Source organism: Drosophila albomicans, chromosome 2L (genome assembly GCF_009650485.2).
Source record: "Drosophila albomicans strain 15112-1751.03 chromosome 2L, ASM965048v2, whole genome shotgun sequence".
Taxonomy (NCBI): domain Eukaryota; kingdom Metazoa; phylum Arthropoda; class Insecta; order Diptera; family Drosophilidae; genus Drosophila; species Drosophila albomicans.
The window spans coordinates 23768119-23791189 of record NC_047628.2 but is presented as its reverse complement, the minus strand read 5'-3'; the positions used below and the strand labels follow the sequence as shown (position 1 = coordinate 23791189).

General features: G+C 37.5%; 3 protein-coding genes across 4 annotated transcripts in view; 2 read left to right on the top strand and 1 right to left on the bottom strand.

Moving 5' to 3' along the window:
• LOC117565553 (uncharacterized) overlaps positions 1-17218 on the top strand; it is a 60354-nt gene extending 43136 nt beyond the window's left edge. The window contains exons 8-10 of the mRNA XM_034244718.2: positions 12358-12619; positions 14092-14167; positions 16608-17218. Of these exons, the coding sequence (XP_034100609.1) occupies positions 12358-12619; positions 14092-14167; positions 16608-16836 (567 nt within the window). The 3' untranslated portion in view covers positions 16837-17218. The remainder of the gene's footprint in view (positions 1-12357; positions 12620-14091; positions 14168-16607) is intronic.
• Positions 17219-19119: 1901 nt separating this feature from the next.
• On the top strand, positions 19120-20720 carry LOC117565262 (2-oxoglutarate and iron-dependent oxygenase JMJD4 homolog). Its single transcript, XM_034244285.2, has 2 exons — positions 19120-19859; positions 19918-20720. The coding sequence occupies exons 1-2, from the start codon at positions 19219-19221 to the stop codon at positions 20588-20590; spliced, it is 1314 nt and encodes a 437-aa protein (XP_034100176.1). The 5' UTR covers positions 19120-19218; the 3' UTR covers positions 20591-20720.
• Positions 20677-21899, bottom strand: LOC117565263 (uncharacterized). 2 transcript variants are annotated; one of them, XM_034244286.2, is made up of 4 exons: positions 21636-21899; positions 21347-21573; positions 21115-21291; positions 20677-21062 (listed from the first exon to the last, which is right to left on the bottom strand). In XM_034244286.2, exons 1-4 carry the CDS (start codon positions 21840-21842, stop codon positions 20810-20812), a joined length of 864 nt encoding a protein of 287 aa, XP_034100177.2. In that variant the 5' UTR covers positions 21843-21899; the 3' UTR covers positions 20677-20809. The 2 variants fall into 2 exon arrangements, with proteins under 2 accessions (XP_034100177.2, XP_051858511.1); XM_052002551.1 differs by having other exon boundaries at positions 20709-21062; positions 21347-21577; positions 21636-21716.
• Positions 21900-23071: the final 1172 nt, after the last annotated feature.

The window sequence follows — 23071 nt, the reverse complement described above, 5'->3', positions numbered from 1 at the left end:
TACACAATTAAATCGAGACAAAAGTGCAGCAAAAATCGAAAATGCACACGACAGAGAAAAGAGAAGACGTGGAGTAGGAGGGAAAATGGTAAACGCATTTAATTGAAAATATTTGCAAGTTTGACACTGCAATTGACCGCAATGCAACAGCAACTGCAACTGCAACTGAAACGAGCTGCAAGCATTCAAGATAACCAATTCAAAATACAAAATAAAAACGAAATAAACATGTGCGGTATTATGGACTATGTTATATCCTAAGAAAATCACTACAAATTCTCGCCAAGCAAAATGCAATTCTATTTCAAAAATAAATCGTTATTTGATTGTACATATCTTATTTAATTAATTTTGATTATATTATTATATTTCTTTAATACAATTTCTTTCCTTTTTTCATTACCCGTTGAAACTTCGATAAAATATTATAGGTAAAACCAAAAAGTGCAACAGAGTAAAAGTTTCTGTAGCACAAATTGCTGTATAACAAAATTTGTGTGCCGTTTATTGATTGGGCATTTGAATATTTTATTGCATTTTCTGTCCAACACATTTGCCATGACGGCAAGTGCCAAAAACAGGAAAACATCCAGACATCCAGGCAGGCTGACATCTTGTGCACCTGGTCAGCAGCTTGGGGAATTTTTAAGCAATAATTTGTCAGGCAGTTGTATAGTTTAATTAAAATTCCTATTCAGTCAGCTGCAGTTGAAATGCAGTTGAATACATCAACCCGTAAAATTGTCTTGTGACCAACACATTTTTCGCATTTCATTTGAGTATATTTTTATACTCATTTAGCACATTGTGGGTCATAGTTTTCTCCCCCCAAACTGTAATCAAATGCGGTGCGCAAATTTCGCACGATGGAAATTTCGCTTGATTGTGGCTTCATTGTGTGTTGAATGTTCAGTGTGAAAAGTTTTGATCGCAATTAAATCAGTTTGCGCAAAAAAACAGTTAAAAACCACGTCATTTCGTATGCATGTATACAATATTTTGTGAGCATTACGTATACGTCATGTGTGTAGTCTGCAATTCTCGGTACTAAAATTGTAGCATACTTTGCGTATACTTAATATCATGTACGAGTAGAGTTGATGTCATTGCTGGGCTCACCCAATTCATTTGCCAAACTTTGCACAATGTTTGCTCAAGTGTGTCAGAATTTTTTGGTTCATTTCGGAAAATTAAATTTCATCCATTTTCAAATTACGCATGCACACATAGCCTGCAAGTGAGAAATCGTTTTACCTGTGTGCTAGTAATTGGATAAATTTCTGGCATGCTTAAAGCTGGGCAATAAGAGATTGCTTTAAGAAATTCATTCGTGACTATGAGTTTGTCGTAGGCTGACTCCATTGTGGCCTGGCAATTAATTAATGCTCATCAGACAGTGTGTGAGAGATGCGGGAGTAAGAAAGCGCATTAAATTTGATAAGCATTTAAGCATGTTACTCGGCACTTCCGTTGGGAGATAAAGAGAGTCCAAGGCACCGCATAGCAGAGCACACATGAGTGCGAGTGCGAGTGTATATGAGCGACAGTGAACTAATGCAGAGGCTGCAATGATTTATTATTAGGTAGCTAAATTATTCACGCGTTCGTCGTTGGCGCAAATAAAGATTAATGACGGCATTTCAGAATTTTGCACGCCCAGCGACGCCTGTCAGCCTGTCTGTTTAACTGTCGCTCCGCTGCTCTACACACACCCACACCCACACCCACACCCACACACCTTCCCTCCTTTTTGTGGTGTGGTTTTCAGAACGCGTTCCAGTGCCTCTTTTGTGCAGATTTCCGCACCCAAATCGTTGCATGCCACCATTCTGTCCAGCTAAAATCCAAAAACCACACAACATGCGCCGCATCCGCACTCACTCACACCATGTCACTCACACTCACACACACACAGACATGCCTTTGGCATCGCAATTCAGTTGTGCGTAAAATTTATGCATATGTATGTAGACGCGTGTTGTTTTACTTCCTCCTTTTTTCTCTCTATTTTGCAACTAGACTCGCTCGCCTTATACTGTGAAGCATGATATGTAAATTGTGTACAGTGCCCACTGTGGCAGCCTAACCTTTGATGACAAGAATAAAAATACACACAACACTCATTAGAGGGGCGACATTAAAGGGCAACAGGTTCTGCTAACCACGAACGAGTTGATTGTATTTCATCTTTAAAGTGCGCAGTTGATTTTTCACTGTTTCGCTGACAACTTGAAGCTGTGCTCTTCAGCAGCAACCGCTATATTTGTATTGGCATACAAGCCTATTCCATTTGGCTTTCTATTTATATAAAGCCTTGTCTCGTACTCGAATATCTGACAAGCTAAATGTGTGGCTGCCCCGACTGACTAACTGAGGCGAACCCAAAGAATACCTGGGATTTAAATGCTATTTACACAGCTTTCGGCTGTCCAACAAACACGCGCCACACTCTCTAAGCCAACGCAGCAGCCACAACAGCTGCCTAGCTACGTTGCTGGGTGGCCAAATCCCCCACAGCCTCTAAACTCGCTGTCTTCTTCGACTATAGCAACACACACACAAGCACACACATAACGACCCCAAAGCGACAACTCCTACCCAAACAACAGAAGCAGCAGCTAATGCCCAACTAGTGTTGACCTTTTTGCCATTGTCTGAGCACGTATGAAAGGGCTAAAAATGTGACACTACGCTCGCTCTCTTTTCTCCATTTGTGCCCAAAAGCTGGCCGACATTCAACTGGAAATGTTGTGCACCTGTCGTCAGACATGGCAGAACTGAGATTGAAGCTCAGCCTGACTTTGACTCTGCCTCCGACTGTCGACTGGGGACTGGGATTGAAGCTGGCACTGAGTGGAAAAGAATGAGACAGCGACAGCAGCAACAGCAACAACAGCAACAACAGCAACAGAGACTGAGCCATCGACTGCGGCTCAGGGAGAGGTTATTATCTTGACACATGTGTAACGGCTTTTGTATTTGCCATTTGAAACATACAACACACAGAGCAACACAACAAAAGTCTACAACTGTGTGCGTGTGTGTAACAACAATGAGAGCAAAGCGGCTTGTTGTTTATTCGCTGTGTGCTACTAATGCATGTTGAGTCAAGCTTAAGACACAATTCGAGTCGTTTATGCCATGAATTTTTGTTTGATGTTTGCCCAAGCAGCACTTCAACTCGTTCGCATTTACTCATCTGGCAAAATAGAATATCCGTCTAAGCGTCTTCTTTCTTTTACCAACTCTTGCTCTGACTTCAATGAAAGGAATCACAAACAAAAGTTTGTGGTGAAACATTAACAAATACATCGATTAAGCGACTAGTCCAAATAGTTATTTCTTTAAAGAATTATTGCTGAATTTATGATACTAAATCAGAGAAAAGAATATTATTAAAATAATCGTGAAACTGAAAAGATTTGTATCTGCTCAACCTCAATCACGGCTCCTTATATAAAATCAATTCATCACGATCAAGCGGTTAGCTCACATATTTATTTCTTTAAAGTATTATTGTTGAATTTTATAATGAAAATAATTTTAATAAAATGATTCGAATCAATCTGTATTCTTTCACTAAAATCATTTAAAAGAACTTTATTGTTTAGTCTAGAATATTATTGAAATAATGTTCACATTGAGTAGAATAGCTTTTATAGACAGCTGAAACTAAGCAGATTTCTATACTCAATTTCAATTTCAATTCTTACTTTACAAAATCCCTACTTCCATTTCACCAAGAGGAAATCTCATCGATGGTCAACAACCAAGATGAAACCATAGAGATTTGTATTTAATCTTTTGATGCTCAATACTCTATGACTTGAAAATCCCACTGCGAACTCTTTCGCCCGTTCGTCTTTAATCTAATGCAGCGAACTTACCATTTCGTCCGCTGGGAGTAGCGAAAATTGATGAAATTGATTTCCACATTGGTAATTTTGTAACGTGTGTGTGGCACAAAGTTTTGCAGCTGGCTAACAGCTAACATACCTGCCACACACACATACTAGTCTGACAATTGCAGCTGTCTGACCTCCCACTAAATATTTGGCCATCCATCTTTGGCCGTAGTCGTAGACGAAGTCGAGGCAAGGCACACGTACTTACTGTAGCTGTCTTTCTGCCACTCTGCCTCCGCCTGTGGCACATTGTTGTTGCTGTCCCTGCGGGCGCAGACGTCGCCATCAACACGAGGCAGCCATTTTGCAGTCTCAGTCCCAGTCTCAGAGAGAGATTTTCATTTTTTCACAGCACGTTATTTTGCTTTTTTTTTGCCACGGTTCTTGCAACAAATTGTATGACCTGGCAAACGCTGCCGTGTGCTGAGAGCTGAGACCTGAGAGCTGGAGGAGTCGCAGGCAGAGGCGTGGCGTCATGCACACTAACGACAGTTTATAAAATATTCAGCTTGGCTGCTTACGAGGGCTTCAGCGACAGCGACAGCTACAGCTTTGGCTTCAGCTTTGGCCTCCTGCTCAGGTTGTCTGACTGTTTTGTTGGCTTGTCTGCCTTTCGTGCCTGTCGCTCGCTAAAAGTTTTTAATGAATTTTTTAGCAAGCTAATCGAAGTCACTTCCAGTTGAAAAATGCATTAACTAACGGCGAGCTACACGCGGCGTATGCGCAATGTGGCCACCAGCTGCCAGTTCCTTATCATTTGGCGGAAAGAGAAATATATTGCGTTGTACTTATTTCACTCCTATTTACGATTGATATTTCACTTTGCATGGCCTATCGGACAAATCATGACGGAAATTTAATTTCCTTAAAAAATATTGCACATCCTCGAATTCCGTTGGCTTTCATAGAACTGAACGCGTGTCACGTAAAACGTGACAGCACGCCCGACATGCATAAAATGTGCTGCGATTTATATTTTATTGAAATTGATATTGAATGCAATCGATGCTGTTGAACGTGGCACAAAGACAGTAAAGTTATTTTTGATATGCTAGTTATTATTATTATTATTGGTTTTTTATTAAAATAATGAATACAATGAGCCAGAGCGTCTTACAAGCTAAAAAGAATTAGCAGCACTTATTGCCAATTTTTAATAATAAAGGAACTTTAAGCTGATCTTCTTATTTGTTTGTAATATGTAAAGTATTCTCTCTAATTCTTCTATAACTTAACAATTGAACACCAATTCGTTGTTAAAGCATTCTTGCTTACTTTTCTTAAGACCCACTTGTGCCTTGTGGCAGCTTGTTAACAAAGTGAATTAATTTTTGGCCACCTTGTCCAGCCAGTTTGTTGTACTACGAAGTGTCAACTGTCGTTTACTTATGGCAAACAGGCAACGGCAAACAGGAAGTTGGACGCCCGCTCTTAGAGGTGTGTGGCCAATGACTGTCAAGTGACAGTTTGTGTTGCTGGAGCCGAGAAACATGTGACGGTTCGCTGGATTTGCGCGCGTGTCACACACGGCGTATGCATAATTTAGTACGAAATTGTTTGAAGGCACTTGAATAATGAAGCAAGCGATTATTGACTAAAGCAACGTTGAACCTTTAATTTTGGCCAAAGCAATTTCTGGCAACAAGTTCTTTGCATATAAGTGTAATTAAGTTTCTTTGGGGGAAACGCGTGAAAGCAGCTAAAATAGCTGAAATATTTTTCCAATTAATTTCACCTGGGCTAGAAGCAATTTATAGCAACATTTGTGCAGAGCAGCAACGGAGTGCACATATTTTGCTTGGGTTACTTTTGCTTTGCTTTGCTTTGGCGTTTTTGCCGCGCTTTACTTTGCTCTCGAGTTGGCTCTTATATCTTATTTCAAGCAATTGCAGCTGCAGTTACAGCTGCAGCAACTCCTTGCCAAATGCCCTGGGTTGTAATTTCAGTTGCAGTTTTCTCTGCTATTTGATTGTTGCTCCACCACTTTCCTCTGTCTCACGCCTTGCCCTCGGTGGGTCTTTCTTCCGTTCATCCGTTCCGACAACTAAGAGCTTCAATTATAGACTCTGACAGACATGAGGCACGGAAGGGGAAGAGGAACGGGAAAGGGAATGGGCAACATTTTTGTGCTATTTCAAGCGCGCAATGCGTTTTCAGCTTGGCAAGTTGCAACTTGTAAGTTGCAACAACGTCTTACAGCAAACAGCAAACGTATCTGCTCTGCGAGTGTGTAATTGTGAGTGTTTGAGTACCAACTATGAGTGGCAAACATGGGTGTGCGTGTTTGTGAATTCCTTATACCAAGCACTTCCACTTGTTGTTGTGTGTGTGTACCCTGCAATTGAGCTTAGGTAAATAGTCAGTTGCAGTTGACTGCAACGTCGTCGTCTGATTGCTAATCAATGCCAGCGGGCATCACTTGTTAGCTGCAACTGATAGATGGATGAATAGATGGATAATTGCCACTGAAATCGCAAACTTATTTATTTAGCGCCACAGAGAAAAAATAAAGCTCAATCCGCAATGCAATTGGTTTTTCTCTATCAATAATCAAAATGAATTTCATCAATTTATGAGCACTTTTTGAGTGAAAACTTTAACTAATAATCGATTTACTGAATGTCAGCTAAGCAAAATCCATTAAAATTATTTGATTTACTAAGCGAATTTAACGAAGAAAACCATTTTCGAAATTAGCCTCACTTCGAATGAACTTTTTCTCTAATTGTTTACACATTTTGCTGAGCTGAAGCTATTGAAGCCAACTCAAATTGAATCCTTTTGTTAAGTGAAAGGGCATTGATTAGACATTGCAGACACCAAATTCAAATCACACAAATTACATTGGATCTATTTGTGTTTATGAAATGCGTAAATGTGCCTAATGCATTTGGACTGCAACTGAAAGGCTGAAGCTGAAGCTGAGACTGAGCTAAGCTAATGGCAGGACATTCAGCAGAAGCAGCTGGAAAAGCAGACACGAATGTGAATGGGAAGAATGGAAAAGCGGGCCACCGCAAGGAAGGAAGAATGGAAAAGCGGGCCACCGCAAGGTTGTCGATTGTCGGTTGTCGGTCTGTTTAAATATTTGAAAATCCATTAAGCATATTGACAATGCCGATGTGAATGTGTGTTTGTGTTTGTGTGCGTGTCTGGTGCACACTTTGCCCTCGGCTCCGGCTCTGATTCTGACTTGGAGTCTGCCTTAGTCTCTCAGCAGCCGCCTTAGCTTCGTTGCGAATTTGAATATGGGGTCGCTTTGGGTTTCTTTTCCTTCTCCAGTTGCCTCTGAATGGATCATTAGTGCAGCTAATGGCGCAGTCAATAAATGACGGCTCACGACCACAACGACGTCGGCGACCACGCCCACTATTTGAATTTGAATATGAATCGCGTGGGAGCAGCAGCTGAATAGCATGACACAAAAGTCAGCATTGGAGTCGAGAGTGCCAAGAGTGCCAGCCACACAAACTGAAGAGCCACCAACATTTCCGGGGCAGCAGTCGGAAAGGGCGGCGCCAAGGCAAGACATAAAACGGATTTATTAGGTCATTGCTGGAGGCGAATCCGCATATTGGTCTTGTATATCCTCAGTGTATGCTTGGATGCTGCGTAAGCACTTGATAGATAACAAAACTCGCTCCCTCGCTACCTCCATCGCTCCATATCGCTCTCATTATTCTTAATATTTTTTTTTTTTTTTTTGCACAAAATGCTAAACCAACTTGCTGACAATGAAATTGTTATTTGTGAAATTGAAAACTAAGGCGACAGCAGAACGCAGACCGCAGATTAAATGAATATTGAACTGCTTAAATATTTCTGAAATTAAATTTGAAAAGTAAGAAAACTACAGTCGAGTGTGCTCGACTTTAAAAAACTTTCTACTCATTTTAAATACCGAAGGCTATATTTGGTATATTGATATAGTATTACATTCAAAACATATACCATATACACAAAATATACTAGATTGAATTGTTGTATATACCACAAAAATACTATAATATACCGAAGGCTATATTTGGTATATTGATTAATATTAAATCATTCAAAACATATGTATACCATAGACAAAAAATATACTAGATTTAATTGTTGTATATACCGCAAAAAATACTATAATATACCGAAGGCTATATTTGGTATATTGATTAATATTATATCATTAAAATTATGTATATACCATAGACACAAAATATACCATATTGGATTGTTTGCCAAATCAACTAACTTGACAAGCACAAAGTTATAGTACTCTTTAACCCTATGGGTAGATGGTATACAAATTTCATAAATTGGTGTTTTGTATTCAAAATTATCACAGCTGCCCAAAAACTTTCCAGTTTATTTGCACAACTTTACAAAGCGTTATTTTCCTTGTGTGGTCGCATATGTTCTTTTTACTTTATTTTTGTCTTCATTAGAAACAGCTGAAATAATATCGTGTGTGTTTATTATATTGGGAATTTATAATAAACATGTGGCCAAATTGGTTTTGCGTTTGCACTCCAATTAACTAAAATATATGCCATAGAAAACATACGTATTGCCAATAAATAGAAACTTATGTCAGCCTTTTATGAACTGATATTTCCATTGAATATTTGAATGCAATTTGAAAAGCTTTTTGCAGATATTAGTGCTGCTTCGCTTGTGCCTGTCAGAGCTTGCAACTTTTTCACTTTTTCACTTTACCAATTTGCCACAATTTTTCCCGTCCTGTTTCCCTCCTTCATCCCTCACACACACACACAAATATATATGTACATATATACGTTTAACGCATATTGTCGCGAAATTGTAAAATGCAGTCGGGCATTTATAAGTAAATAAAATATAAATAAATGTATATGCAATTTATTTTATTTCAATTTAAAGTTTTTAATGAGTTTTTGTTAATGCCATCACGTGTATAAGTTTCGCATGCATTTCCCAAGCCCTTCCACCAACTTTTCCCCCTCCTCTCTCGCAGTTCCCTCTGTGTTTGTGGCAACTCGTTTGATGCTATGTGGAACTTGGCATTTGTTTTGCTTTTGGCAATTTATTTGTGTTGCACACAATTTTTGCGCAGATTTAAACAAAAATTGTAAATTAATTTTGGCACAAAACTAAATTCAATTGACAAATAGAAGGACGCGAGGGGATTTATTGTTATTGGCTGCGATTATGTTTGCAACGAATCTGTGCCCGGAAAATAAATGTGCATTTGCAATGTGCCACTAATTGGATATTACACAAATATCGAAGCATTCTTTTTCGCTCTATCACCAAAAATTTGAATTTAATTACGGCTATAAAATAAAATTGCAATCGTGGCTAATCTACACAAAATCATGCGATGCCTTCAAAAATTAATAACAATTTTGTAGTCTGTGCGAAAGTCACCCGCAGAGAGCGAAGTGGGAAGGTGAAGCCATTGAAATGGCTAACAAAGGACGTCAAAGCAGCCATAAATGGACAACGGCTGCAGCAACAGTAGGAGAAGCAAATGAAAGGTTGGTCGGTTGGCTAGAATGGACAACGTCCACTCTTTGTGTGGCCATGACAGCATTATATTGTCCGCTCGCTGGTCCGCTGGACTGAATTTGATGGCAACACCACCCGCTGACAGTCATATCGATACAAAACGTTTCATATTCCCTATTCTCTGAGAGACAGAGCAGACAGCCTGACATTAATGAGCATTGCGGAAAGTTGTTCCTCAATTTGCTCGTCACTCGTCACAGAGAGATCTCAGTGATTCACATTGTGCTGCCATTCATAGCGCATTATTTGTGCCTTGCGGCAATTTAAATGCTTCCATTCTCTCCGCATCTATCTGGCTTAATAACCTTGCAACGAGTGCTTTACAGCTACTTATATAGATAAATCACAGTTATCGACGAGTATATCGGACAAGCCATTGCGAATGGTTCAATTAGGTTCACTTTTGAGCTGATTGTAATACATTTTTATTGATGCAGTATACGCCCCGTTGCACCGTTGCAATAGCACCAATTAAATGTGCAATTATTTGTGGAAGAAATAAATAAATAAACATACAAAATTAAATACAATATATGTATGTACATGTGCATGCTGAATGGCAATTGCATTGTATTGATTGCAGTCATTGTTGTTAAATTAAATGTATATTATGCTGCGAGGCGTGAAATTAATTGCACATTCGGCATATTTAATATCATAAATATAAATAACGTTTGGCAAATTATTTGGCCATAGCAATTAATCACCAAATAATTTGGTAATTTTAATTTACTGTTTTCGAGTAATGTAAATAGTTCATTGCACACACACACACACACTCTGACAGTTGCATAAGCCGTTCTGTGTGTGTTCACCGTTAATTAAGATTTAATGCCCGTCGAACTTGCTCTCAACCACGCCCCGGCTCTTAAGCCAAACTACTCTCCTCCCACATGACAATTTGTATATATGTGAATGTGAGTACGTAATTAGGCGACAATAAGCATTTAATACACATTTTGTGGAACACACACAGAGAATGAACCACATTCGCATGATTCCAATTAGTTTTGGTTCTGTTTACGCTCGGCTTTAATGCCACGCCCGTTAAGTGCACAGGCAACGCATCGACACCGAAATCGACATCAGCATCAGCATTGGCAACAGCATCATGGCAATTGAGCATTTCGGCCAATTGCAATTTGTTAGCTAATTTAAGGCCAACAACCGCCTCGTTGTCTGTCCCAAATAAACACACTCGACACTCTGTCTCCACTTAAATATATCGCCCTAGCTATTGACTCTACTACCAACATACAAATATATATATATATATTTGTGTATATACATGTTTACTATGTTGTGTCGTCTATATGGCGCAAACTGCAATTAAAAATTATCTCCGAAATGGCATCGCCCATAAAATACACTGACAAATCCAATTGACAACTCTGCTACAGTTAAATTCCTCTCTCTATATGATAGTATGAAATACACAACACGAATGCCAATTGTGTTATCATTCGGGCAGACCACAAAAAATGTTGGTTAACCTTTTGTAAAAGAATTCGCAAAAATTGTGAAAAATGTGTAAAGCCAGTTAAATAAATAAATTGGGTGTGTGTCAAGTTTAAAACTACGTGAAATTCTTTTGCCGCTCACAATTAATTAATTGAGCTTTTAAATTGTGAAAACTGCTTTCAAGTTGTGCAATTCATTATCAGATTTCATAAAATAACCAAGATTAAATTTTAAGGTTGAAATTTGAAATGTAAACTTTATAAATCACAATTGATTCTTCAAAGCATCAAATTTAATATATGAACAAAATTAAATGTCAATGTTGAAAGTCAAAAATTAGCTTTTAAATTCTGCAAATCAGATTTCATAAAATAACCAATATTGAATTTCAATGTTGAAATTTCAATGTAAACTATATAAATTTCAATTGATTCTTGAAAACATCAGATTTCACAATATGAACAAAATTAAATGTCAATGTTGAAATTAAAGATCAAAATTCAATTGCAATTGTAAAATTTGAATGTAAACTAAATTACAACTTTTCGAACTAATATTAAAAGGTAATTTTTATCAATATGCTCATTTTATACATATCATAATCAGCATAAAAAAACTTGACCGTATTTAGTATTTAATATTCTTCACAATATTTAAATTCATTATATATATTTAAATCAAAATCGAGTACGAATGTATTTATATTTATATAACGGATATTAACAATCAAATATTAATAATTTAACCACCTATTTAACACAATTTAAATACACCAACTATGTCTTGAGGCTTATTTCCATTATTGTTTACTGAATCGAATTTGCAGACTTGACTTGCAATCAGCTACAATATTATACCTTAAGCAGACAGGCTGTTCCTGGGATTAAGACCAAAAGCCACACGAATTCCATTACATCGAATAGATATATTCAAGTGTATTCTAGGTTGTGTATTGAGCAGCTCATCGGCTTGGCTTGAATTAATCTCTCGCAGTGTAATTAATTTGCTCATAATTTGTGCCACGAAATGTAACTCCACAAACTTGCATCAGATTAGTAATTACGTAGGCTGTGCCCACGCACACACACAAGCACACACAACTACAGACGCAACCATAAATCCGCGCATAAATACAAATTACAGCGAGACAAAGAGAGTTAAGGAAACATACTCACATATATAGTATATCCTTTGAAAGCAATATCAATTTACTTAGCGACATCGTGACAGTCAAAGGTTAAATAAAAGTACATGCATAATGAAACTGTATTTGGATGTCCTTTTTGGCTCTTTTCACGCAATGTCCGCTCATTACTTATGTTTTATGACATGGGCGGCTTAGTTTATGGCATTGGCATTTTGATGCGAAAGCCATTTAAGACCCCCCCTCCCCAGCCACACATTTCTAATCACTGTGACTAACGAACTTTCTTTCCCTCTACTCTTTTTTTGTGCGTTGCAGACAATCATACGCGAGATGAATCGACTGGGCATGATGGTGGATTTGTCACACGTCTCCAAAGGAACGATGCGCGATGCTCTGGAGGTGAGCGAGGCACCCGTCATATTCTCCCACTCATCCGCCTACGAGCTGTGCAACACGAGTCGCAATGTCCAGGACGACATCCTGCAAGCGTTGGCTAAAAATGGCGGACTCGTCATGGTCAACTTTTACTCCAAGTTCTTGTCGTGCAGCGACAACTCAACTGTACAGGATGCAGTCGGTAAGTAATCATGTTTTGATTATTTCTTGAAGTCCAAACATTAATTAGCATTTTGAAAAATTATTAGAGGGGATGAAAAATGTTTCAATAAATCAATAAATTCCATAGTTTTTAGTGCAAAATTCATTTGTGTTCAAAAGCGAATCGAGTGAAAAGCTTTTTGCATTCGTTCGTCACATCGAAATCAATCAACGCCACTGATTTGCTGCGGTCTTTGTGGCACCAACGAAACACCACATTTCCATCACTGACTAACTGAGTGACTGACTAACTGAGTGACTGACTGACTGGCTGGCCATTGTTTCAGCTAGTTCATTATTGCCTCTCAGCTGGTTCTGCCGGCTTTTCTTTTCCTCCCAATGCTTTTGACATGCCATCAAAATGACGGACGTAATCACTTCCTGTTTCGCTGGTTTTCACACAATTCTCTTTCTTATACCCTAGCTTAAGGGTATTAGAAGTTTTCTAGCAAAATGTGTGGCACGAAAATAAGTTTGTAAGATAGTCTTGAAAGAAATAACTAAAGTGTTATAATTTAAAATAAATACCTAGTAATTGAAAAATATAGACTGTTCATTAAAACTTATTAAGATTAAAATTTGAAATTAAGTTATTGCCGAAAGTAATAATCGTCGGAGAAATAATGCTCAGTACTCTAATATTTTATTTTAGAATATTCCCTTCAACAAAGTTTACGATAAAATAAATTCAAAATTTCGTTATTGTGTCAGCAAATTTTGAACAATAGTTAATGATTATTTTAAACTACTTTAATGATTAAACTAATTTGATGATTTAGAAGACATGCGAGTATTTTTATAATCTTTATATCTTTAACTTTCTTTATGTTTTAAATTATATTCTAATAAAACTAAACTAAGGCCGCTAGCCTTATATTTATTTATCAATTATTGTGTTGCATTTTAAGGGAAATAATCAGAAAATAAAATAAACACATTTTAAGTGAACTAATCAGAAAATAAAATAAATAAGTTATGTGTCATTTAAGAACATTTCTATGAACACTGTTTTCTTAATTTATGCATATTTTTAATAAATAAATGAAATGCTCTTTTTATAATGTTATTAGTATTGCTGATGGAAGCTAGAGTATTGAAGTAAAGACCTAATAGAGTAGCTATTTTATCTACATTTTTTTGGAGCATTTGTCTAATGCCACGTGATTTGACGTTTACTCTCTTTCTTTCTCTGATCTCTTTTCATGCTATTGTCTCTGCCTGGACACATTTCAAATTTGCGAAAATTTTAATACCGTCGACTTATGACGACGATGATGATGATGATGGCAACAACAACAACTCAAACCACATTGCGCTCACTTAACAATGGCTTTTAATGAACTTGACAACAACAACAACGATGATGGCGAATTCTACCATTCGATATGCTGCTGACCAACAACAAATGCAAACGACACATATACACGGACACACACACACATGCATCTACAGCGCATATTAATCACATTAAGCGAGTCGCTGGCATCGATCACGTTGGCCTCGGCGCCGGCTACGACGGCATTAATTAGTAAGTAAAAGTCATTTATTTCACTTAAATGCGCATTTTCCTCGGCCACAAGGGCTCAACGGTTTACAGCCTCCTCCCACTTCGAGACAGCCACTGCCACGCCCATTCCAGTCCACTCCACTCCCTCAGATGTCTCTCTCTCTGTCTCTGCCTCTGCCCAGGTGGTTTTTAAGTTATTAATTGATTCTATTTAAGTACTGCAGCTTAACATTGGCATATTGCGGGAGGCGATTCATATTGCGGCTCGTTACGGCCATTGATTCGCGAAAGGAAAGGGATGAGAAAGGGGGAGAAGAAAGGAGGAAAGCAACTAGGGGGCGGACATCATCATTATGCTGTCATGTGCCCAAGGCTGATGAGTTTTCTAGCTGTGAAATTTTGGTGCTCAAAGTTCGCTAGTTGTCGTCACAATCTCAAGACCATTTTTAAACAATATTAATTAATTATTAAATCGCCAATAGTGACAGGAACGTTTTTAATTAAATAACTGAAGTAAAGGTTACAAGATTTTAAAGTTTGTGGAACATCTGCTTATTCTCAACATATATTTTCAGCACTTCACATTATTCAAGTGCATTGCTTCGATTTTCGTTTCATTGGTTATCATTTAGAAGGTCGAAGATAAACAAACAAACTGACAGGCTCGAAACTACAGTTAGGGCAAAGTTCAGTTCGATGTTCGAGTGCATAATTTAAACAGTATGCGACAGAGATAGAGAGAGAAAGAGAGAGAGAGAGAGAGCTGAGTTCAGTTGTCTGTTTTCGTCCTTTAGCCCGTTTGTTGTGTGTTTTTCAATTAAATATTTTTACTACATACCGCATTTATGCATGTAGCATGCCGCACTTTGTGTTGTTATTGTCACTACAACTCGTCGTACACATGCATATGAGCATTTTCAACAGCAATTTTCATGTAAATCAATTTCCCAACGAAACGAACTTCATTTTATTCGTTTCGCAACGCGCTGTGCAGCTACAGCTACAATAAAAAAAAAAAGGAAAAACAACATCCACACACATACATCTAACCGAAATTGAGCTTATGAATATTTATAGGCCACTTTTCCAGCACACACACACACACACAACACACACACACTCACACCTAGAGACCTGGTGACACGACACGACACAATAAATAATCTAAAATTCTATGAAATTACAAAATTCCAAATGGTGTTTTTCCGCATCTCTCGCTCTGCTCAATTTTCGACATTGACTGACATTCAGTACGTTAAACAAGCGACAATTGCAATTCCAGCTGCCGTTGTTATTGTTGTTATTATCGTTGCACCAGCTGCAATTGTTGTTGCTAAAGTTGCAGTTGCCTCCTGCCACATGAATTTAATTCATGCCTCACCACAGAAGTATGCTCATTTATCCAATATAAACATTTAACTATGTACTTCCATACATTTTTGTTAGTCTCACATACAATTTAAACAATTTATTTGGCTTGCAGCGTATTTCATGTTTAACACGCAAAAGTCAAAACAATTCAAATCGTTTTGTTAATTTACCTTTAATGTGTGATTATTTGTTTTGAAACTGCGGAATGTTGAAAATGCTAAATGCAAAATGAATTTAAAGTGCCTGCCGCAGCCACAAATGATTAATATTAATTTGCGCAAAACAATGTCGAAATGCCATTTAGCAAATACTGAAATATGTATGCAAAGCCGCAAAAGGAATCCCAACTAATATAATAACATCAACAACTACAACAACAAAAGCACAAGAATGACCAGAAATTACAAAGGAAAGGCAAATGACATGAATTGTTTTTGTTATGGCTTTTTCAAGCATACTTCAAATATATTTGATACCAATAAAATGCCCATAAACAGGGTGTCACAAAAGCAAAAAGGAAATTAAGTACCAATTGCTCAATTAATGAAAAACTACTTTAACGTTCAGCAATAAACACTTGACAAACAAAACTATTATTCAACTTTCAGACTTACATAGTAAAAAAGGAAAAAAACACCCTGTAATTGGCAATTTTCGTACATGTATTATGTAATATTTCCATGTCATTTAAAAGCTAAACGCTGTAGCACACATAAAAGTAAATTATTATTTATTTGTACTTCCTTTCAAACGGGGCCTGAAATATTAATTTATTATTTATTTGCCTTTTGTTTTGCCTGTTGTTTATTTATTTTGTGGTTGTGACTTACATAAATTCTCTCTGCTTTATTATCCATACAAAGCACATATCACATTTCACATTTCATATTTCGTCTTCGCATTTGCCTTTTTCGGTTTTCCTTTTTAAATTGCGACAATCGTATTTGCTGGTGCATAAAGTCCGATTAGTTTAGGATTTATTTTATGAAAGCTCTTTTGACTATGTGAATATTACGTATACGAAACTCAATTATATCGTTATGAAATGAAATTATAATTATAACTAATATTTTGTATTCACCACTTACAGTACACCCAAAGGTCTAGAGGATGTTTCATCGTATCCAACGCTGTTCGCCGAACTTTTGGGAGGCGGTTGGACCATCGATGAGCTGACCAAATTGGCAGGAGGCAACTTTCTGCGTGTCATGCAGCAGGTGGAGAAGCTGCGGGATGATAAGAAGGCTGCCGGAATCAAACCCTATGAAGATCATCCCAACTTTCGCACTGACGATCCATATAATTGTACTTCCAGCTAATTAAATCTAAGCGCTATCTTTAGAGAGGTTGTTTAATAGGCCAACCTGGCTGAAAATGCAACGAAAACATTTTGGTGCATATAAAAACAAAAGAAGAACAAAACAAAGAACAGTAATTGAAAGTAAATTAATGAATGAATATATGATATTTAAATTAATTACATTCTAGTTAAATAAGTGGCCTAGCTATGGTTTGTATAAGCTTTAAGTATATATAATAGTACTAATATAAAGTCTACTACCTAAGTCTTTGGCTAAATTCCTTCTCGGTTCTATGGACAATTTTGCGAATTTTGTTTTGGTTTTTATGACAATCTACAGACTGCCAAGAAATGCACCCACTTACCGCAAATTTATAAATTTATAAAGCAATTATTTCAAATTCCAACGGTTTTCTCTCCTACCTATTCTACAATTAAACTCCCATATAAAAATTCTGACTTCAAACTGGACCAACACAGAAATAGAAGAGTACACGACTAAAGGAGCAGAAGATGATGCAAAAAACAAATAAACAAACTTGTATTTACAATTTCCGTTTTCCAATGTGAATTAATTTCATTGTTTTTTATATGAAAACTACATATCAATCAAGCATGTAATAAAAAATATATAAAAAAAAAATAAATCATTTTCGTAGATTAATGTTTAAATGCAAATAATATTTGAAAAGTGGGAAAGCATACACTTAAATTAAATAATCTACTATAAATTATAAAGTAAATATACATATATATAAATATTTAGAAAATTATTGGGCATTGATTCAATGTTAATTAAACAATTAGTTCAATTTTTCTAAGCAGTTTGCGAGCAGTTGTGTATTATGAAATGCACAAATACTGAGGGAAAAGTAAATAGCGTAACAGACACTAAATTAGTTGGTAAGCAAAGTGGGCGTGGCACAAGCTTCAAGTGCATGCCACCTACTATATATACCTAGTATAGAGCTGTACATAGGTTGGGTTGGACAATTTCTATAGCATAAGTATGTCAAATATGCGTATTCTCTACATATATATAAATTTACTGTTAGACAAACAACACAAACAATTTCTCCCTGCATTTCCGTAGCCTACGCCCCTTTCTATACAAAAATATGGAAAAACAATAATTAAAAAAAGCCACTCTGTCAGTATCTCTGTACCTTCTAAACCTAAAAAAAAAGAAAAAGTGAAAAACATCTAGTCAAATGTGCGTAGTCTTAAGTAAATAAATTCAATAATTGTACATTTTCTACGCAAATGAAAAACAAAACACTATTGTTACAATTTTTTTATGACGTATTTTATACGAGTTTTTGTATGTGTACATAGCGTTTTTACCTATACCGTTTTGCTATAATTTATAAACCTATAGTTTTCTAGCAAAAATTAAATATATGTATGAATATTACAATTATAATTACATTGTACTTAAATATAATATTAGTAAGTTGTTAGACAAGCGTTAGTTCTTAGGCTAAACGCTTGCCTCGAAGGCGAGCCATAAAATATCTGTAAAGTTTATACATGCATATAGTACATACATACATACAAAACATATATAGGAACTTGATTCAAATTACACATACACCAACAACTCACAAAGCAAATTGTATAATGAAATTTAAATTTAAATTTTCAACCATACTGTGTCATACGTTGTTGTGTACGTTAAACACACACACATGAAATGCGCATATGTATGTAAATCCAAATTGTAGTTAAATCTTGAAAATGGTAAAATGTTTAGCGAATAAATTCCAATAAAATGACAAACAGATTGCAGTATAATAAAATTCACAAAATGACTTTCATTTCAACGTTTACCACAAAAAGATAGAGTATAAGCTCTGAATTGGATAAGTGACTGTTAATTTTGTAGTGTCTTTTAGTCGGTACTTATTTCTTAAATTTTGTACTGAAAAATTTATAAGTTCAGTACAGTATAATTTACGATTGCATATTATAAGATAAGTATAAGACAATTCTGTTACTTTCAGTTTGCTGTTACGCGCCATTCAGCGAACATTCTGTCCGCTGTTAACGCTCGACTTTCGTGCTCCACGTCGTAACAGAATTGCTCCTCAATGACATATTGAAGCGCAGCTATTGCGAGATAGTGACTGTGACGTCACAGTTGACTGAAATAAATATAATTTAATACATAAAAACAAATATTATTTTTATAAAATGCAAAACTACTAATTAACTTCCAATTTTTCGAATTATACATTTACTTTTTATTAAATTCCCTTAGATATAAATATAAATGCCAACGAGAGAGTTTGACAGAACGATTGCGAGAGCGAAAAGTGCCGAAATCGATGTGACGTGACCTCGTATTATTGTCCCTTCAAAGTCACACTTTTGTTTACATTTTTTTTTTTGTTTTTCTGGCATGGAGTCAGATAAAGCGGCGCCACAAATATTGGCGCTGCAACCACAAACTAATCCTCAACTGCTACCGCATCAAGATAACATTATCCAACGATGCGCCGCCAAGGAGCTGAGCTACAACGATTTCTACTGGCGTTTCATGCACGCCAACTGGCCGGTGATTATAACAGATGTCTCCAATGCCTGGGAATGTCGCAACTGGGCGAAATGCGACAGCGATAACAATACGACTAAACTGGACAACGAAAATGCCAACAATAACAACAACAACAACAACAATGCTAACGAAACTGGCCAAGAACAACACATTAATTTCGACTACCTCAGGAGCCGCATCGGCAACTTTGCTGTGCCTGTTGCCAACTGCAATGCAACATATTTCGATAGCCATGCCAAACTGGAACTGAAGTTCCATGACTACCTGGAGCGATGGCAACGTAACGCAACTGATCAAAGGGAGACCAACTGCAATGTGGCCAAGGACAACCTCTACCTCAAGGACTGGCATCTGGCTGCCCAGATGCCCACGTATGAGTTCTATCAAGTGCCCAAGTATTTTGTCTCCGATTGGCTGAACGAACAGCTGATTGCCGAGCAGCGGGATGATTATCGCTTTGTCTACATGGGACCCAAAGGATCCTGGTGAGTAGCTTACCGTGTATGAGTTGCTTATTGATAATTACATTGTTTGCGTTTGCAGGACTTCTTTTCATGCGGATGTATTTGGCTCGTTCAGCTGGTCCACCAATATTGTGGGCCACAAAAAGTGGCTAATAATGGCACCCGGCGAGGAACGCAAGTTGGCCGATCGACTGGGAAATCTGCCATTTAGCATTGATGAAAACCAACTGGATGAGCATCAAGTGCATTATTTTACCATCAATCAGAAGGCCAATGAGGCGGTGTTTGTGCCCAGCGGCTGGTATCATCAGGTGTGGAATGTAAGCGATACCATCTCAGTGAATCACAACTGGTTCAATGCCTGCAACGTGGCCACTGTGTGGCGCAATCTGCTGAGCAACTGGAAGGCGGTGCGCAACGAGATCGCCGATTGCCAGCAGATGGACAACTTTGAGGCCCATTGCCAAACGATGTTGCGAGCCAGTTTTGGCATCAACTACCTCGATTTTGTAGAACTTTTGGAATTCATTGCCACCCGCCGATTAGCAGCAGCTGCCCTCAAGGACCAACAAACAACAACGACCGCAACCAGCTTATTACTTTTCAATAGATATCAAATGAATGATCATCATCTGCAAACCGATCTCGAGTGCATTCGACAGTTGCTCATCGACATGCTGCAGGAGCCGAGTGTCCTTGAATGTCCTGCCCAACTGCACGAGCGTTGCGAACACCTCAAGCAGCAATTGTAGCTGCAATCCTAGTCACATAGCATACTATAGATATACATATATATGCAAGAATTGGCATATTTTTATACCAAAGTTGTATTCATATACAATATACAATAGTTGTAGAATTTTACTATGTACAGACAACAATGCATAGACATTTGTTACATGTGTATGCATTTATTTACTAACAACATAATGTAATGTATACATAGTTAAAACGGTAAGTTGTAACTTTGATTACTCCCCTTCGGGCCAGGTAAATTCTCCGTTGAGAGGTCGAGTTCGCAGCCAATGACATTGATCGATTACCTTGAAGCCGAGCTTATCGAACATCACCCTCGATGGTGTATTCTGTGGATTGACCAGCGCCATCACATCCTGTCCCAGGCAGCCTATGCGACGTGCTATCTCCTTGGTGACCAGGCTGCCAAATCCTCGTCTCTGATGCGAACTTCTCACCTGCAGTGCACCCAAATAACCTCCTTGCAGTCTGCATGGATTAGAATTGTTATATATGAAACTGCCTAAGTGAAGCTACTCACCTGATGCACCAGGCCACCAGTTGCATGGAATCTGCCGCATAGAGTCCAACACTTGGACACAACTTAATCTGTCGTTGCACAAAGTACAAGGAACCCTCGTGATGATTTGGCCATTCCTCGTTAACCAATTCCGCATCACTTTCCCTCAACGTATCCAGATAAAAGCCAGGTGGTGCTCTATGTAGATAAGATAATTTTATGAAATGCGAAGCACTTCTTAAATGGAACTTACTCAACACATAACTGACGCGCCTCCTCTGCTGGCATATAATGCAGATTTGTTAAATCTTTGTACAATAACTGAAGCTCTTTCTCCTCGACCACGCTCTCCAGCGCCGCAATGTGTCGAGCTGGTATCGAACTACATTTGAGGCCAGTTGTCCAATCGAGCAAGGTTAAAGCTGCCTCGACAAGCCCAAGCGAGTTATTCAGGCAGCCCACAAACAGCTGATAACGATCCTAACTTAACAATTAGATATTTATTTGTGTGTATTAGTTTATTTATATTTGTGTTTGCTAACCACAATCACAAAGAGAGCTTCGTCTTTGGCTCTCTGATCGCTCAGTGTGTAGGCTTTTAAGTTTTTGATCTGCGGATCTTTCTTCAGAAATCCAATAAAGTTATCAAGGCAATAGAACTCTGGACAATATTTAGGCCAATTTTGTCTATAACACTTTTGAAATTCCTGCATACTTTCGAGACTAATCGGTTCCAGTTGCTGCGACATGTTGCTAAGCGATCTATCAACTTGGCCCCTCACGAACAACTTATCAACTGAGTTGTATATTCGCAAGTTGTGCTGTATATTTCTCATTAAATGCTGACTAATCTGAGAGATAGAGAAGGAAACTTCTTAGACAATGTTACACTAGCAAAACACCCTATAAAGTATAAAGTATAAACAGATTTCTGAATTAGTATTAATATGAACATAATTTAGCATTGAAATTTATGCTAATTAATTTATAGTAATAATACAAAAATAGTCTCAGAGGAGGTTTCAGTGCCAATAGTCGATTAATTCAAATCTTTTCTTTACGAAGCCGTCACTCCCGCCTCATTCGCAGTGTAGGGTATCAGGTTTAGAAAGTCAGAGAGCGAGAGAAAGACTAATTCTATCAGTCGATTGCTCTCACATTACACTCTGCTTCTCGGTAGTCAACATGCATAGAAGACTTTTTACGAGATTGGCATTAATCAATCTATCTTATCATGCTCTATACCAATTCATTAATTATTAATTAATATTTATAGAAATAATACAAGAAATCTGTCAGTTTTTTTCATTTGGAGGTCATCAAAGACTTGTTGTAGGCAGAAAATATCTCATAGCCTGCGCATATCCTGTCTGATCCTTGAGAGTCTTGAGACAAAAATAGGTCGTGGTAAGATTAAACATTCTGCCAAAGGACACTCAAATTGTTCTTGTAGTTTACCTGTTATCTCTCTTGAGCCGTGGATCAAAAAATTACAAGTGCTTGATTTTTAGATGACCCCATATTTTTTAAATGCAAAAAAATTGGTCCTGCCGATCCTAGCAATACATGTCCGTTGAACATGTAACTGGAAATGATAAGATATAGCTTGTTTTTAAAAAAAGGACATTAGTTTTCAGACCATAAGTAGGCCAAATCTCTAAGGATATCGCAAGAACCTACTTTTTGTGCTCAGGATAACCAATATTTTCGATTGGCATTCAAGGAATTCACGGACATTGTCAAAAATTTCGGATGAAATTTTTTCAAGGGGTAGGTATAGAAAAATTGGCAAAAAATTCGAAAATCAGCCTTATCTCGGCCATTTGATGGACGATCGTAATGTCCTTTGGCTCAAGGGTAGCTTTTAGCAATACAAACTGATTGGCATACCAAGAAGGACGAATGTCCTGCAAACAGCCAAGTTACAAGGACTTTTTTGTTTTCAGAAAATAGCGTATTTCTCGGACGTATCCTTTCT

What these genes read in the sequence shown, in the direction of transcription:
- LOC117565262 (XM_034244285.2), top strand. Translation starts at nt 19,219, where the DNA reads ATGGAGTCAGATAAAGCGGCGCCACAAATATTGGCGCTGCAACCACAA. An exon ending in ATGGGACCCAAAGGATCCTG is followed by an intron (nt 19,860 to 19,917) that starts GTGAGTAGCTTA and finishes TTGCGTTTGCAG; the next exon opens with GACTTCTTTTCATGCGGATG.
- LOC117565263 (XM_034244286.2), bottom strand. Translation starts at nt 21,842, where the DNA reads ATGTCGCAGCAACTGGAACCGATTAGTCTCGAAAGTATGCAGGAATTT. An exon ending in AAGCTCTCTTTGTGATTGTG is followed by an intron (nt 21,574 to 21,635) that starts GTTAGCAAACAC and finishes TTGTTAAGTTAG; the next exon opens with GATCGTTATCAGCTGTTTGT. An exon ending in CTGGTGGCCTGGTGCATCAG is followed by an intron (nt 21,063 to 21,114) that starts GTGAGTAGCTTC and finishes TAATCCATGCAG; the next exon opens with ACTGCAAGGAGGTTATTTGG.